The 14,416-nt window shown below is 40.6% G+C and overlaps 1 protein-coding gene across 1 annotated transcript; it reads left to right on the forward strand.

Annotated features, from left to right (window-relative positions):
* Positions 1-1,593: 1,593 nt before the first annotated feature.
* On the forward strand, positions 1,594-13,126 carry LOC118787791 (aminopeptidase N-like). Its single transcript, XM_036543473.1, has 20 exons — positions 1,594-2,222; positions 3,503-3,680; positions 4,402-4,497; positions 4,908-5,034; positions 5,119-5,273; positions 5,384-5,497; positions 6,015-6,158; positions 6,441-6,506; positions 6,735-6,800; positions 7,950-8,125; positions 8,505-8,581; positions 8,749-8,882; positions 9,161-9,216; positions 9,315-9,462; positions 9,641-9,732; positions 9,983-10,093; positions 11,268-11,435; positions 11,602-11,742; positions 12,072-12,153; positions 12,974-13,126. Exons 1-20 carry the CDS (start codon positions 1,594-1,596, stop codon positions 13,124-13,126), a joined length of 2,913 nt encoding a protein of 970 aa, XP_036399366.1.
* Positions 13,127-14,416: the final 1,290 nt, after the last annotated feature.

Here is a 14,416-nt window from a genome sequence, read left to right on the forward strand (position 1 = left end):
ACAAGAATGTGCAACTGCATCATAGATACTCAATATAATGACCAGATATTCATGTCCTGTGTTCCTTCAACCCTCCACACTTCATCCTTTGCTTAGTAACAGGAGGATCCAGCATGGACAAACACCAGAGGCCCTGCATTCCTAAGCAATACTCAGAGCATGAAAAATTTTGGATGCCAATGGTTTTGAATACCACCCAAATTTTAGAAACCTATCAGCTGGGTGATTATTAATACAATGTGTTCCAATTAAATTAAGATCCTTGTCCTATGAAATCGCTGGATATTTGCTATGACGAAATTTTTGAAAGAGTAACACATTCATTAAGCAATTTCAGTGTACTTGTCTGCAACCCACTATGCCTATGCCTATAGGAACACACTGACATGTATGGCTGGAATTCAAAAGCATGTTTCAAGGTGTAATGGAGTGCAGGTCCATACCATGGGCCTTTTTAAAATGAACAGGAATATCCTGGACAAACATACATAGACTCCTGAGTTGGAGGAAAGGACATTTTATTTCATCAACTCCTTTGTTTTTCTCCTCCCAAACGCACCCACACCATGGACTCTACAAACAAACAAGGAAAGTGGCCAACTGGATGTTTAGGAATTTCTAAATCTTGGACATTTTTTATAAATATGCACTTTTGTAGCAGCTAAAGTAAATTAAATGTTGGTGGTTTGGGGGATCTGTTCACTCAAGGGCACCAGCAGGACAGATTCCATCAGCCAAAGGACCCGACGACTAGAGGCTGATGGGATTTGTAGTGTTGGGAGGGCACTGGCAAATGGGGCTGAACAACATGGGCTGTGAGTTTCCTGTGTTTGCTTTAAATCAATTTGTATAGGGGTTGAAAGAAGGAAAAAACATATGAAATATTTTAAATGTGGTAGAGAGATGCCGGCATGTCGGTACTTATTGGTTTATTGCCTTTGTTCAGTTAATTGATTTGTTTGATTCTTAGTTTATTCTGAAATGGCTGACTTCCTTTATAAGAGCAGCATTCAGTCAGTATGGAAAGAGCTGGCAAAGAGTGCAGTGGTGACTTGAGCAGCTGCATAATTGATGTATTCTTTTTTTGCCTGCCTTAGGCAATTATTGTTTGTATTTTATTTGTCTTCTTTTTGTTTGCACTAGTATTTTTTTTTTCCATTTGTTAGTTTATTATTAATTTTGTTATGTTCACCTGTCACAGGCTTGAGTGAATAAACCACCATCATCAAATCTTTGGTCTCATCAGTTTTTTTTTTCCCATCGCCTCTCGGCCATTCTACAACACAAGGAAACTCGCAGCACAACATATTTGCGTGACAATCAATAGCATGAATATAATGCTATTTTAATCAGTATAAATACATACTAAAGTGTGATGGCCAGTGGGCAATACAATTACGACAAGGAAAACGTACATTTTAAAAAGTCAGCACTTCTCTTATCATTAAGCTTTTTATGAACTTCCCAGATAGTGGAGAACAAGGTCCCTCCTTCTATGAGATCAGCCATTAACCGAAGGGAGGAGGCTCTACCGTGGGCATTAATAAAAAGCCCCTGGTACACCAACTCGGCCCTCTTTCAGCATACTATAACATGGGGAAAGGCTTCTACATCAGCAAGGCTCTGGCAGTGGTGGGTATTGTGGTGGGCGCAGGAGCTGTGGCCACCATCATTGCTCTGTCGGTTGTCTACAGTCAAGAGAAATCCAAAAATGAGCTGAAGCCCACAGATGGAGGTGTGTTACCCACAGATGGTGGGGTGACGACCGCCTCCACTACCCCTGCCCCCACCCCATCTCCGACACCCTCCAACGAACCGTGGGACAAGTACAGGCTCCCGGACACCCTGAAGCCCCAGCACTACAATCTGACCCTGTGGCCGAGGCTTCAGGTGAACGAACACGGCATGTACATCTTCACTGGAAGCTCCAGCGTGGTCTTCACCTGTGTGAAAGACACGGACCTGATCCTCATTCACTCCAACAAGCTGAACCTGACCGCCATCGACGGCCACCACGCCAGACTGACCGGGCTCTCCGGAGCGGCCGCGCCGACCATAAAGACCACCTGGCTGCAGGTGGACACGCAGTTCCTTGTGGTTCAGCTTAACGGCAGACTGGCTGCTGGACAATCCTACCAGTTGGATACAGAGTTTCAAGGGGAGCTGGCTGATGACCTCGGAGGCTTCTATAGGAGCGAATATATGGAGGATGGAGTTAAGAAGTAAGGAACTGTATCTAAACTATGTCAGTAATTTTATCATATGGCACAGACATATCCATATTTCATATTGTTCCTACTCATTTGACATCATTGTTTTTATTATGTATTATTTTCATTTAATGCCATTTCACGGTCTTGGTATATACCTATATTATTATATTTAACGGGAGTCATGTCTCATGTCAAAATTATGAACAAAAATCCTTAATTTATTTATTTTTCTATTTTTTGACATTTATGCTTTGAAAGAGTTATCATATTGATGACATGGATGGATTTCTGACATGGTAATACTAAAACAAAGGCTTGTCTGTTAGTTGTGTTCGTGCTTCCATTTTCTCCATTCTCCTTTTTTCAAGTCTCAGAATCAGTTCTACGCATAAAAGGAGCAAGTTTTTAGCATGTATCATCCCCTCTCAGAAACCCGCCCTTCCCAGTGAAAATATATTGCCAGTTACCATGTGGCTGAACAAGGAAAAGAAACAGCAACTAAGACCTCAGAGGGAGCAAAGAGAATGTGAACATAGAATAACGTCAATGGAGAAAAAATAAATGGAAAAATGCAGACAAAATCTGTCAAATGAGGAAGAATGTTTTCCTATTTTGACTTTGCACTTTTGCAATCCTTTTCCCCTTCTGACATTTCTTTTCCACAATGGCATTTAGATTTTTTAAGATGCATTCCTTTTCCTTATTTAGAAATCCTATTCTTCATTTAATATTTCTTTTGGCCAAAAAATAATCCTCCCTCCAATTACCCTATAACATGTAATTAAATATCATGTGTGTCCCTGCCTTAATTTTGAGTAATTGTAGATCCTTACGCAACATCATGAGTTCAGCACTCCCTGAGGCTAACTGAAAATAATCTATAGCAGTTACTAGTTGCTTTAATCTGTGTTACTCATAGTTGAGGACAAAGTTCACTGTGGATAAATTGAATATGAGCCTTCTAAATGGTTAAACCCTTTTTTTTCAACCATTTAGAAGCAAGGGACTTAAAACCAAGCAAAAACCTACCTCATACTCATCATACATAATTATGGTATATTTATATCTGTACATGTCTAATACATACCCTCTATGCCTATACATCCTACAGTGATGCTTATGAACATGCAAATATGCATTTTTCTACCCAAAGGCTCCCTTTCTGAATCTGTTAAAAGGTGTAATGAGGCTGTACAAAGGGCTTGAGAATCTCCCTGCTTCTGTTTGCAATTAGCCATAATGTCTGCTTTAATTGATTATGTTTATACTGCACATTTCCTGTTTTTAAGGGTCGTTGCTACGACGCAGATGCAGCCCACGGACGCCAGGAAAGCTTTCCCGTGCTTTGACGAGCCGGCGATGAAGGCCGTCTTCCACATCACGCTGATCCACGAGCGTGGCACCGTAGCCCTGTCTAACGGCATGGACAAGGGTATGAACACAGAGCACCACCCCCCCCCCCCACCTGTCCTCTCTCACTGACACCCAGAGAACCTCTCTCACTGACACACTGACACCCAGAGAACCTCCCTCACTGACACCCAGAGAACCTCTCTCACTGACACACTGACACCCAGAGAACCTCTCTCACTGACACCCAGAGAACCACACATCACACTACAGTCACCAGACCTTAGCTGTCAGCTCTTATAATGGAGGCTGCTGCTGACTGCACCTAATTATCTCCACATAATTGTGTACAGCCAGTTAACAAAACCTCAGTCTAGCTTCTAACTTGCTTTGTTTTGGGGACAGTAAAAAAAAAAAAAAAAAAAAAAAAAAAAAAAGAGTGATCATCTGTGGGGACTGAGCCAAGCAGAGGTTCCCAAATATGTCCATTCTAATGTTGAATCCAACATTTTCCTTTCAAGCCCTTATGAAGTAATACCATGTTTAAAGCTGGCAAGTAAAGATTATTAAGATTTAGTACTACAAGAAAGTTTAAATTTGAGGCTGTTAGTGTGAAAAGCAGCTTGGTCCTCTCAAACAACCAGTCATTTGTGATCATTTGTAAGCATGCATTTGTATTTTTAGCAAAAAATAAAATGAAAAGGTCAAGTTGAGGTCTACTATACTTCATATTTATTTTACTATGTCTTATTTTATTAATGTTGTCCCCACATCATCTCTTCTGTATTCATTTTTAGATACAGTCAACATCACCATAAATGGCACACCAGTCACCAAGACCACGTTTGAGCCAACAGAGCGAATGTCAACCTACCTATTGGCTTTTATTGTCTCTGATTTTTCCTTTATTCAAACTATGGAGGACACTGTCTTGGTAAATGTTTATCAAAAACCTCCTTTCCAATCTTTTCTCTCATTCTGATCTGCACTGTTTTCCATGCTTACCATGTGCTTTGCCACCACATTACATACAAGTAGTTGCAATGGTAAAACATTTTTTAAGCATATTACAATTATCATTGAAAGATTTAACTAAATTCACCAAGTTTACATCTAGAGCAATTCAAGACTATAGGAAACTTTTAAGTTTTACAGTTTTTCTTTTAGTTAGAATACAGTCAATACAGACTTGCTCCCGGCAGGGTGTGTGGTGCGGCCTTTTCCAGCAATAAAAGTTGAGTTGTTTCTGTGTGAAACACTTACTAAACCAAGGCCTTTCACCACGAGGCACCCACTCTCACTACACACAGCTCTTGCACGTCACATCCTTCTTTGTCTATGCAGATCCGAATCTGGGCTCGAAGAAAAGCCATTGAGGAAGGACAGGGCAACTATGCCCTCACCAAAACAGGACCAATCCTGAAGTTCTTTGAATCATACTACAGCGCCCCCTACCCTCTGTCCAAATCAGGTAAGGCTGAGACCACACACTTGCACCGTAGACTTGATTGACATTCCCTGGCTACAACATGCTTCTACGATTTCTCCCTCCCAGACCAGATTGCCCTGCCTGACTTCAACGCTGGAGCGATGGAGAACTGGGGGCTTATCACATACAGAGAGACGGCCCTGCTCTTTGACCCTAAAAGGTCCTCGAACGGAGACAAAGAGACCATCGCAATCATTATTTCTCATGAACTAGCACACATGGTATGTAATACACATCAGTTGCTTCCATTACTTTGTATGGCAGTTGAACCCACAACCTTCTGGTTACATGTTCTCTAACCACTTTGCTGCACTGTTCTGTTTTACCTCAGTGGTTTGGAAACCTTGTCACGATGAAATGGTGGAATGACCTATGGCTGAATGAAGGCTTTGCCACTTATGTGTCTTACCTGGGAGCCAACCATGCTGAGCCCACCTGGGGTATTGTAAGTTTCTTTATTTTCAGTTTGCTCCCAGTTCCACTGACATTAGTGCTAAAGACATTAGATCCGTTGGACATCAGACCAACAGAAACGGTTTATAAAGACATTTTACTGTAGCGACTGTTCTCAGTGACAATAAATGCAATTACAGACTATGGCAATGACTGAATACTGATGTGATGAAGTCAACTAAATGAATCGTTACCATCCAGTAACAGTCAAGCAATTCTTGAGGAAGTTGAGTTCTTGGAATTAGAAGGTTAACTCTACAGATCGTATAATTCTGAAATGTCACGCTTGAAATGTCAAGCATTTTACAACCCCATTTTTTATCTTGTTTTGTATTACATCCATGTATATTTAATCAGATTAAACAAGTAATTCCAGATGTTAAGATATAGCACAGCAATGCATAAAAGCAATCATTCTTATGGTGAGAACTCCATATCTGACAGAAATATCGTATACAGCCATAGAATTCTAACTCTAACTGTGTGACTGGGCACTGCTCCCTCTACAGAAAGACCTGATGGTCCTCAATGAAGTCCATGGGGTGTTTGCAGTCGATGCCCTGGCCTCCTCTCACCCCCTCTCCTCCAGGGAGGACGAGATCAACAAACCTCAGCAAATCAACGAGCTCTTTGATGCCATCTCCTACAGCAAGGTACACATCAACACGTCATGGAACTCTGGACAGGGTTGCGGGAGGGCTCCTTTATAACCTGACACGGGTTATAAATTTTTTTCTGCAATATGTGGACTTGTGTCAGTGTGTAACGCAACTGCCTCCTTTACATATTAATGATAACTTTCAATTATTACCTATTTTTTACATTTTATTGGATGAATCTTCATCTTAAGCAAATTCTATTAGATACCGTATTCCAAAGCTATTCTCCTCTGAGGAGGTGCAATGTTGGGTAAGTGTTTTTGTTTCTGTCACTAGGGGGCGGCAGTGCTGAGAATGCTCTCTGAGTTCCTATCGGAGACTGTCTTCGCCAAAGGGCTCAGCGTAAGTCTCGACACAAATAGTTGGCATGAAAGTAGTTCAGGTTGCACTCTCTGCTTGTACCATCAAAAAACATTAGGCATTCATGAGATCATCTTCTCTAACTGATCCACCAGATCACTTTGCACACTGCAAATTTCTTACTCATGCTTGATGTGGCAAGTACTGGACCTTCATAGTACTGTAAACTACTATTGTGTCTCCACTAAAATAAAACATCTCTCCCTTTAGACTTACCTGAATCAGTTTGCTTACAATAACACAGTGTACACAGACCTGTGGAATCACCTCCAAAAGGTAAGTTATGCTACATCTACATCAAATAAAATGCAATTGTATGTTTTTGTTGCTCTACAGTTATACTGCAGACACAACTTGGACTTGAACACTGCCTGGAAGACGACTGTGTTTTTGTACCATGTCAGATCCAATCATGCAGTGTTGTAGTAAAGACTGATTTTGGTTGCTGCATGAATTAATTTATGTGGGTGAAATTATGTAAATAAACAGAAAAGATTATACAGGCAGGCAATAAATGAAAAAAGAACAGAAAAGCAACCATACCAGCTACCAAACTGTCCTGTCATTTTTCTGAGTAAAAAAGATTTACATTTCATTAAAGTCAAGGTGTTTTCCATATTGCCATGTTGAATTTCTCCATAACCACCCAGCTCGGTTTGATTTGTGATGCCTGTACTACTTGTGTAGAAGTCCATGAGTAACCTCATGGGCTCACCATGAATTGCCTTGCTTTAGGCTTATACACACAGATCATCTGAGTGCACAATTCGAAAACTGTGGCAATCATAAACAAATAGACACAGGCAAAATTTGGCTTGTACTTGCTTGCTCACAGTCAGATATTATTAAGGCCTTTGTTATAATCACTGTTTTTTGAGAGCTAGATCATTTTTGTGACATCAGCACTACAAATAAGTTTAATACATTATTTCGCTTTGTAGACTAAGGCTGCTCTTACTTACAGGAGGTCCTTGCCCTTTGTGTTTTTGAATATTAGTGCCAGACAGCCTTCCCTGTTCCTGGGCAGCAGGATGATGTGCACAGACACAGTCTCACATTTATTTGACATATTGCACTTGCTTGTTGCAATATAATACACATACACAAATTATCCACTGCTTTACTGCATTAATAAATTTAAGCAAATGTATTTTTATGTCCACACTGCGTAGGTCTGTTATTAGAATGTTACATTGCATTATATTACAAATGTAATGTAATGTAATGATGTAATGTAAATGTAATGTACTATGCTGCAGTACTTCCTCCAATTTCAGACTTCAAGAGCATATTTGTTACAAATGGCGAAGGTCTCCTGAACACTTTTTTTAATTGCTCAGAGTCAAGGGTCAGACTTTGTTGTGAATACCTGGGTAATTGATGAGCAGAGGGACGTTGCTAACCGGCTCCCGTTGTCACTGCCAGGCAGTAGACAGCACCCCTGGAGTGAAGCTCCCGCACAGCGTGAACGACATCATGAATCGCTGGATCCTGCAGATGGGATTCCCCGTGGTCACCATCGACACTCGCACGGGACAGCTCTCCCAGCAGCACTTCCTCCTGGACCCGGACTCTGTCGTCGACAGGCCGTCCGAATTCAAGTGCGTCTTAGCCCAGCAAATCTGACTGGGACAGGCAGGACAGTAAGGCAACTGGGACAGCGTAGCATAACCTGTAACCCAAAAGCTGCAGGTTAGACTGTCAGAAAGGAGACTGCTGTTGTACCTTCAGGGTGAACGATTTTAATGCTGAATTGCTTCAGTAAATATGCAGCAAAATAAATGGATAATATTTCAAATATAAGATGTGTAAGTCTGTCTAAATACATCTGCTAAAAGACAGCCAAATCCAAGGATATAGGTAGCATTCTGTGGTCTTGGCATTTATTCATTCCTAAGATGTTTATCCAAAGATGAATTTGTACACTGAATGCCCAAACAAAAGATATTCTCTCCTAATTTGAACTGTTTGTGCTCTCAGTTATGAGTGGTACGTTCCTATTCCATGGATGAAGACAGCAGTGGAACAGGAACATTACTGGCTGCTGCAGAAAACAGGTATGGTTGAAACAGTCACGTATAAAGCTGTTCTCACTTTATTGTGGTGAAATCATTTTTTCTCCTTCACGCTTCACCAGTCAGGCGGTGGCCATTACGGTGGAGTGACCAACATGTAAAGCCATGATTTATAATGTCTGCTCTTCTTATGTTCGTTGATTAAACAGCTACTCACACTCCCATGAAAACAACCGGGGCTGACTGGGTTCTGGCCAACCTCAATGTCTCTGGGTACTACAGAGTGAACTATGACATTGCCAATTGGGAACGCCTCCTCAACCAGCTGAGTGTTAACCACCAGGTAAAGGCTGCCGCTTTGGCATACAGCCGCAGAATGTGAATAACAAACTTTACTTGTTGGATTTTGAAAACCTAACATGATACATTACTCTGATGTGAAAGAAAGTTAATGCCAAAAAGTCATGTATTTGAAATTTACATTTTCAGTAAGAAGACTTGGACTGTTATAAGTTACAGCATTTTATGTCCTGCATCTGTAGGGTAGCATGGAACGGTATAATTCCTTATGTAACTGATCCGCTCCAGTTGTAAGTCAGCATCCCTCTGTTCTTTGTCAAGGTCATTTCAGTCATCAACAGGGCCCAGCTTGTGGATGATGCTTTTAACCTTGCGAGGTGAGGACTCTGCACATAGAAGTGACTGCAACAATTACCCGTGCAATTTCTTCTTCTCTGTTAATATGATATTAAGATGTATCCCTATCCCTTCAAAGGGCAAAAATGATTGACACAACTCTGGCTCTGAGGACGACCAAGTATCTTTCACAAGAAAAAGAATACATGCCATGGGAGTCTGCTATACGCAATCTGGACTATTTCTTCCTCATGTTTGATCGCAGTGAGGTCTACGGTCCAATGCAGGTCAGTTGATTTTACACAGGATGTTATGTTCCATTGATGATTAAAAATATATAGTATTAAGAATTTGTTGTAGGTGTACAAACATAATGTCTTGATATCTTGTGTGCATAGTAAGGTGTTTTAGCATGTTCAGCATTCATAAAAGTGCAAATTTCAATTGTAGGTTCTTGTCTTGTAGGCATACCTCAAGAAACAAGTACTGCCTCTTTTTGAGTATTTCCAGAATATTACTTCAGATTGGACTGAAATACCATTGGGGCACACTGAACAGTAAGGAAATGTATTTTGCTTTGCATGTATGATAGAGAAATGTTAAACAGAGCATGAGGGCTACCTTGGTGGGGGTTAGAGAGAATCCATGAATAAAAGTATATCAAAATAATAAAGAAAGAAAAACTGTATACAAGGGCAAAGATTACATGGGTATTTCTGTTTGCAGTCCCTAGCACTCTCGTTGATGCTGTTCCCTGTATTTTGCTGAGCCACAGCTCAGCCCCGCCAACTTTTCTCATGCCTTCAGGTACAACCAGGTCAATGCCATCTGGCTGGCCTGCAGCACGGGAGTCGAAGGCTGCCAGAATCTGACCACAAGCTGGTACAGGCAGTGGATGCAGGATCCAGCCAATAACCCGTGAGTACAGGGCTCCCTCGTCAGACCGTAACTTGACTCCCCTACCTTTTTTCCCCCAATACCAGTTTAGAAATATTAACCACTGATTTATACATTGATACTAATAATTCTACTGACGTCTCCACTATTGCACCACTTTCCGTGGTCTTAATTTTGTGCTATTGCGTCACGCATTTGCACGTTTGAGCAAGTGAGGTCAGACGTTTTCTTTGGTTTTTACTGTCGTTCATATCGTCATGCATCAACATAGTATGTAAAAATACATGTGAATGAAACCGCCATCTAAGCACATTCAGATACTTATATTTGTGATGCAACATTCGTTAAAGTTATGGAGTTTGGAAATTCCGTGATGAAAGGAAGTTGTTAACGTTAGATACTGACCTAGGCAGCTCAAATCATGTCACAGACGTGAACCCATAAACTGCTAAAAGCTGAAAATTCTGCAAAGCTAGCTAGATTACTATACCAGGGCTGCAAGCTTTACAAGATTTTTCAGTCGAACTGGCCAAAATGTCACTGATTTCACACTAACACTGAAAAACCAGCCGACCGAAGTCGCGTCAGTTTGACAAAAAACAAGAATTTTGAGTCAGAACAGCAAAATGGACTTGGCCCCGAGAAGCGGTTATATTTGTGTTTCCATAGTGAATAGTTTGTCGTAAGGAGCCAGTTGGCAGTGTGGTCTTTGGGCCTTTTCCCGAACAAACCTTGAGGCTTTACCTTTTATGTTGTCTGTGTAACTTCAATGGTTTGGCCTTTTTGGTGACAGATGATGTAATTTTGGCTTGGGATACTGAAATCTGGCTTCAGAACCTCAAAATCGTCATCCACTCACGCTACCAAATTAGCCTCGCACACAAGCTAACTTGTTAGTTTTTCATCGCATTTGAAGCATGAGCAGGTACATCAAACACTAGCAGATGATACATAAAGTTAATTATTTGTTTAAGGTCAATATTAGTATTTATATCGTGGGTTTTAAACACCGTATCTCAACTGCTCAGCTATTTATGTTACATACGTGCAATTGTAAAGCGACCTATGTCAGGTGTAAACGTACCATTCCGTGGTGGCTGAGTTGTGGAAAGCACAAGAAAGAAAAGAAGAGGATAAGAGGATATTCTTATTAGATAACTTCACAATAAAACAATGTGTCAATTCCGTTACCCAGGATTCCTCCCAATCTGAGGACGACGGTGTACTGCAGCGCCATCGCAGCAGGGGGCGCTGAAGAGTGGGACTTTGGCTGGGAAATGTTCAAGAGCGCCTCTATCGCCACAGAGGCCGACAAGTTGATGTCTGCTCTGGCTTGCACCAAGCAGCCCTGGCTGCTAAACAGGTGAGCGTGGCTCAGCTGTGTTAGGGTGTCAGACTGGATTAAAGTCGTACAGCTAGGTCACACCTTAAGGTTACCAACAATTCGGTCGGAGAGGAGGGAAACAGAAATGTCACTTTGCAGGTTCACTTTATTTTCACCAGCAATTTCCTCTGCTTGTCTGATCTAGGTACCTCGAGTACACCCTTGATCCAACAAAAATAAGGAAGCAGGACGCCACCTTCACCATCGTGTACATCGCCAACAATGTGGTGGGGCAGTCTTTGGCATGGGACTTTGTCAGAGCCCGATGGGAGTATATATTCAGCGAGTGAGTTGGTCCCAACATGTCAGCTACATTTATATGCGCTACCCTTTACTGAATTTTCTCAGCATTTCCTTTTCATTGTGGACATTTATAGTTTGTAGCTGATCACAGGATAGTTTTTATACATTAATCAACCCAATCAACCTTTATTTGGTTTAGTGACCTTTGCATTCAGATTGTTACTGGGTGCTTTACAGCGCATTATTTGTAGAAAAAAAAAACCCCTGGAAACTCCTGGAAATATGTGACAAAAGATGTAATATATGATAAAAAGTATGTTATACATGTATGTGATGTAAATTATACAGTATACTCTTCTGTATATATCGTAGGTATGGTGGTGGATCGTTCTCATTCTCAAATCTTATTGATGGTGTGACCAAGAGGTTCTCAACAGAATTTGAACTGAAACAGGTAAGCACCACACTGTAAGCACTTTTCTGTATTTCTCCAAACATAATTGTGCAGTCAAAGAAGCATGTGGTCAGCCATAGGCCTAATCAAAGCCTAAGTCTTGCCCCATATCATTATGCTGTCAGAGTACCTCAATTTCATTTTAATTGTCAAAACTGAAAACTGTATAATTGGTGCCATCTATTGGTGAACCTGTAAAGTACATTCAGTAGTAGTACTCTTCCCGGAGGATTCACAGTAACAAAATACACTGTAAATGAATGTGTGAGACATAAACTGCGAATTGCTAAATCACTGACTATTGAAACTGCACCCAGGCTCAATTCTGCACGCATTTACGTTACGTATTTGTTATTTACGTTTAATTCTTATCTTAGCTGTTTAGATAAAGTGTAGAATTCTGTAATAATGAGTTATTCCACAACTGTTGTTGACATAATGTTTAAAACACTGATATTATATCATGTCTCTAAAATGGAGTGATTTAAATATTGAATGTGAAAATAAGAATGTTAAGTATGTTCTACATTTGTAACTCTCATTAGGGGTAGATGCATGATTAAAAAATGATGGTCAAAGAGTGCTGAACACCTACAGAGTACCTGCCTGAAGGTGGTTACAGTAGATTGTTATCTGAAAGAAGATGCATTGGTCACACTTAGTTTTTTTTTCTGTTTAAAGAAGCTTCTCACCTACTTCTGATTCCAAACTTATAAACTGCTGGTTTGGGTCAAATTCGAGAGACAGAAACTTCTTTGCCTAAAACATGAACATTACAAAGGTTGTGTGTGAAAGATTTGGTCTTTTTGTTGTGCAACAGCTGCAGCAGTTCAAGGAGGACAATGCGCAGTCTGGGTTTGGCTCGGCTACGCTTGCCATGGAGCAGGCCATCGAGAGGACAACAGCCAACATCAAATGGGTGTCAGAGAACAAGGAGCAAGTGCTGAACTGGTTCACCAGCGAATCACAATGAAGAGCCTTCAAGACCTCAGGAAATCACAATGTACAGTATGCCTGTTGGAGCAGACATCCGCAGCAAAAATATACCTTGAATTATTTCAATATTGTTGGACCGACACGGTACCCTTGTTTACGTGCTGACTGCACCACAAAACAGTGAGTGTCCTTTGGCAGGATTTTTTCATCGCTCAGCTTTGACTTATAGGTACTCAAACAACAAATAGCCTAGGAACAAAACAGGTCATTTTTGCACTTCTACGGGTTATGTGTATAATGTCTTGGACTGAATAGTCTAAGTGTGGGATTGTTGTTTTACCATTGTTTGTAGTTCTTTTTCAAATGTCTGGCTTGAATTATTTTTTCCATTTTATGGATGTATGCAGTGCATTTTTTCCATTAGTATGTCAAAAATCATCCATCAGAATCACTGTTACCAGACAAAAATGGTATTATGACTCAGGTTCTGATATTGACAGCATTAAACCTGTAGGCAAGTGGCATAACAAATTGTTTGTGTATATTAAGGCAAGGGCACATTTTCTTAGTTCATCAGTAGATTCCATTTATCCTCACCATTGACGATAATTGTGATGGTGAGGTTTTTATTATTACATTTTGTAAATGTAAATAAGTCAATCTTATAAGGTTTTATATAAATATATACATAATTTTCTATGCGGTCCTGGCTTACTATACATTGTTTACAGATGATTTAATAAAGACAAATTTTGGACTGTACACATTTTTCATTGTCCTGTGAATGCAGCCTATCCTTGTACACAATCTGTGTAGATTCAGATCAACCACATCTGTAAGTGCACTATAATCCCTTTGGCGACTTCAATGAACCTTGACAAAAGTGTTTTGATAAGGTGAAAAATATGCAGTTTGTTCTACATAGCTTTGGTACAGTCAGGGGTAGTTAATGGTAGCTGTATTTTTGCAAATTGGAGCTCTAACTCAATCTAACCAAAATGCACTTGATCATTTTTGTTAGACATTATTATTACTTTTTTAAAAAAAGCTATTATCACTTTTTTGCACACAACATGGTGTGTAATAAACACCAGAAATAACGTAACACTTCTTGAAATCAGTTACTCTGCGATCGCGTTGCAGTTAGATTGAATACGCCCCTTGTTGAAAGTACTTCACAGAATCTGGGCCATGCAGGAAGGCGTGAAAGGGCACAGCCACACGCTTGCCCGACATCAAAGCGTGGGAGCAGGAACTGGACAGGACGGAACACATGCAGGGAGGAAGTGCTGTCCCAACCCAAGTGTGACATTTCACCACAGACACG

Source organism: Megalops cyprinoides, chromosome 13, assembly GCF_013368585.1.
Source record: "Megalops cyprinoides isolate fMegCyp1 chromosome 13, fMegCyp1.pri, whole genome shotgun sequence".
Classification (NCBI taxonomy): Eukaryota; Metazoa; Chordata; class Actinopteri; order Elopiformes; family Megalopidae; genus Megalops; species Megalops cyprinoides.

What these genes read in the sequence shown, in the direction of transcription:
- LOC118787791 (XM_036543473.1), top strand. Translation starts at nt 1,594, where the DNA reads ATGGGGAAAGGCTTCTACATCAGCAAGGCTCTGGCAGTGGTGGGTATT. An exon ending in ACCACCCCCCCCCCCCACCT is followed by an intron (nt 3,681 to 4,401) that starts GTCCTCTCTCAC and finishes CCAGTCACCAAG; the next exon opens with ACCACGTTTGAGCCAACAGA. An exon ending in AGCTGAGTGTTAACCACCAG is followed by an intron (nt 8,883 to 9,160) that starts GTAAAGGCTGCC and finishes TTCTTTGTCAAG; the next exon opens with GTCATTTCAGTCATCAACAG.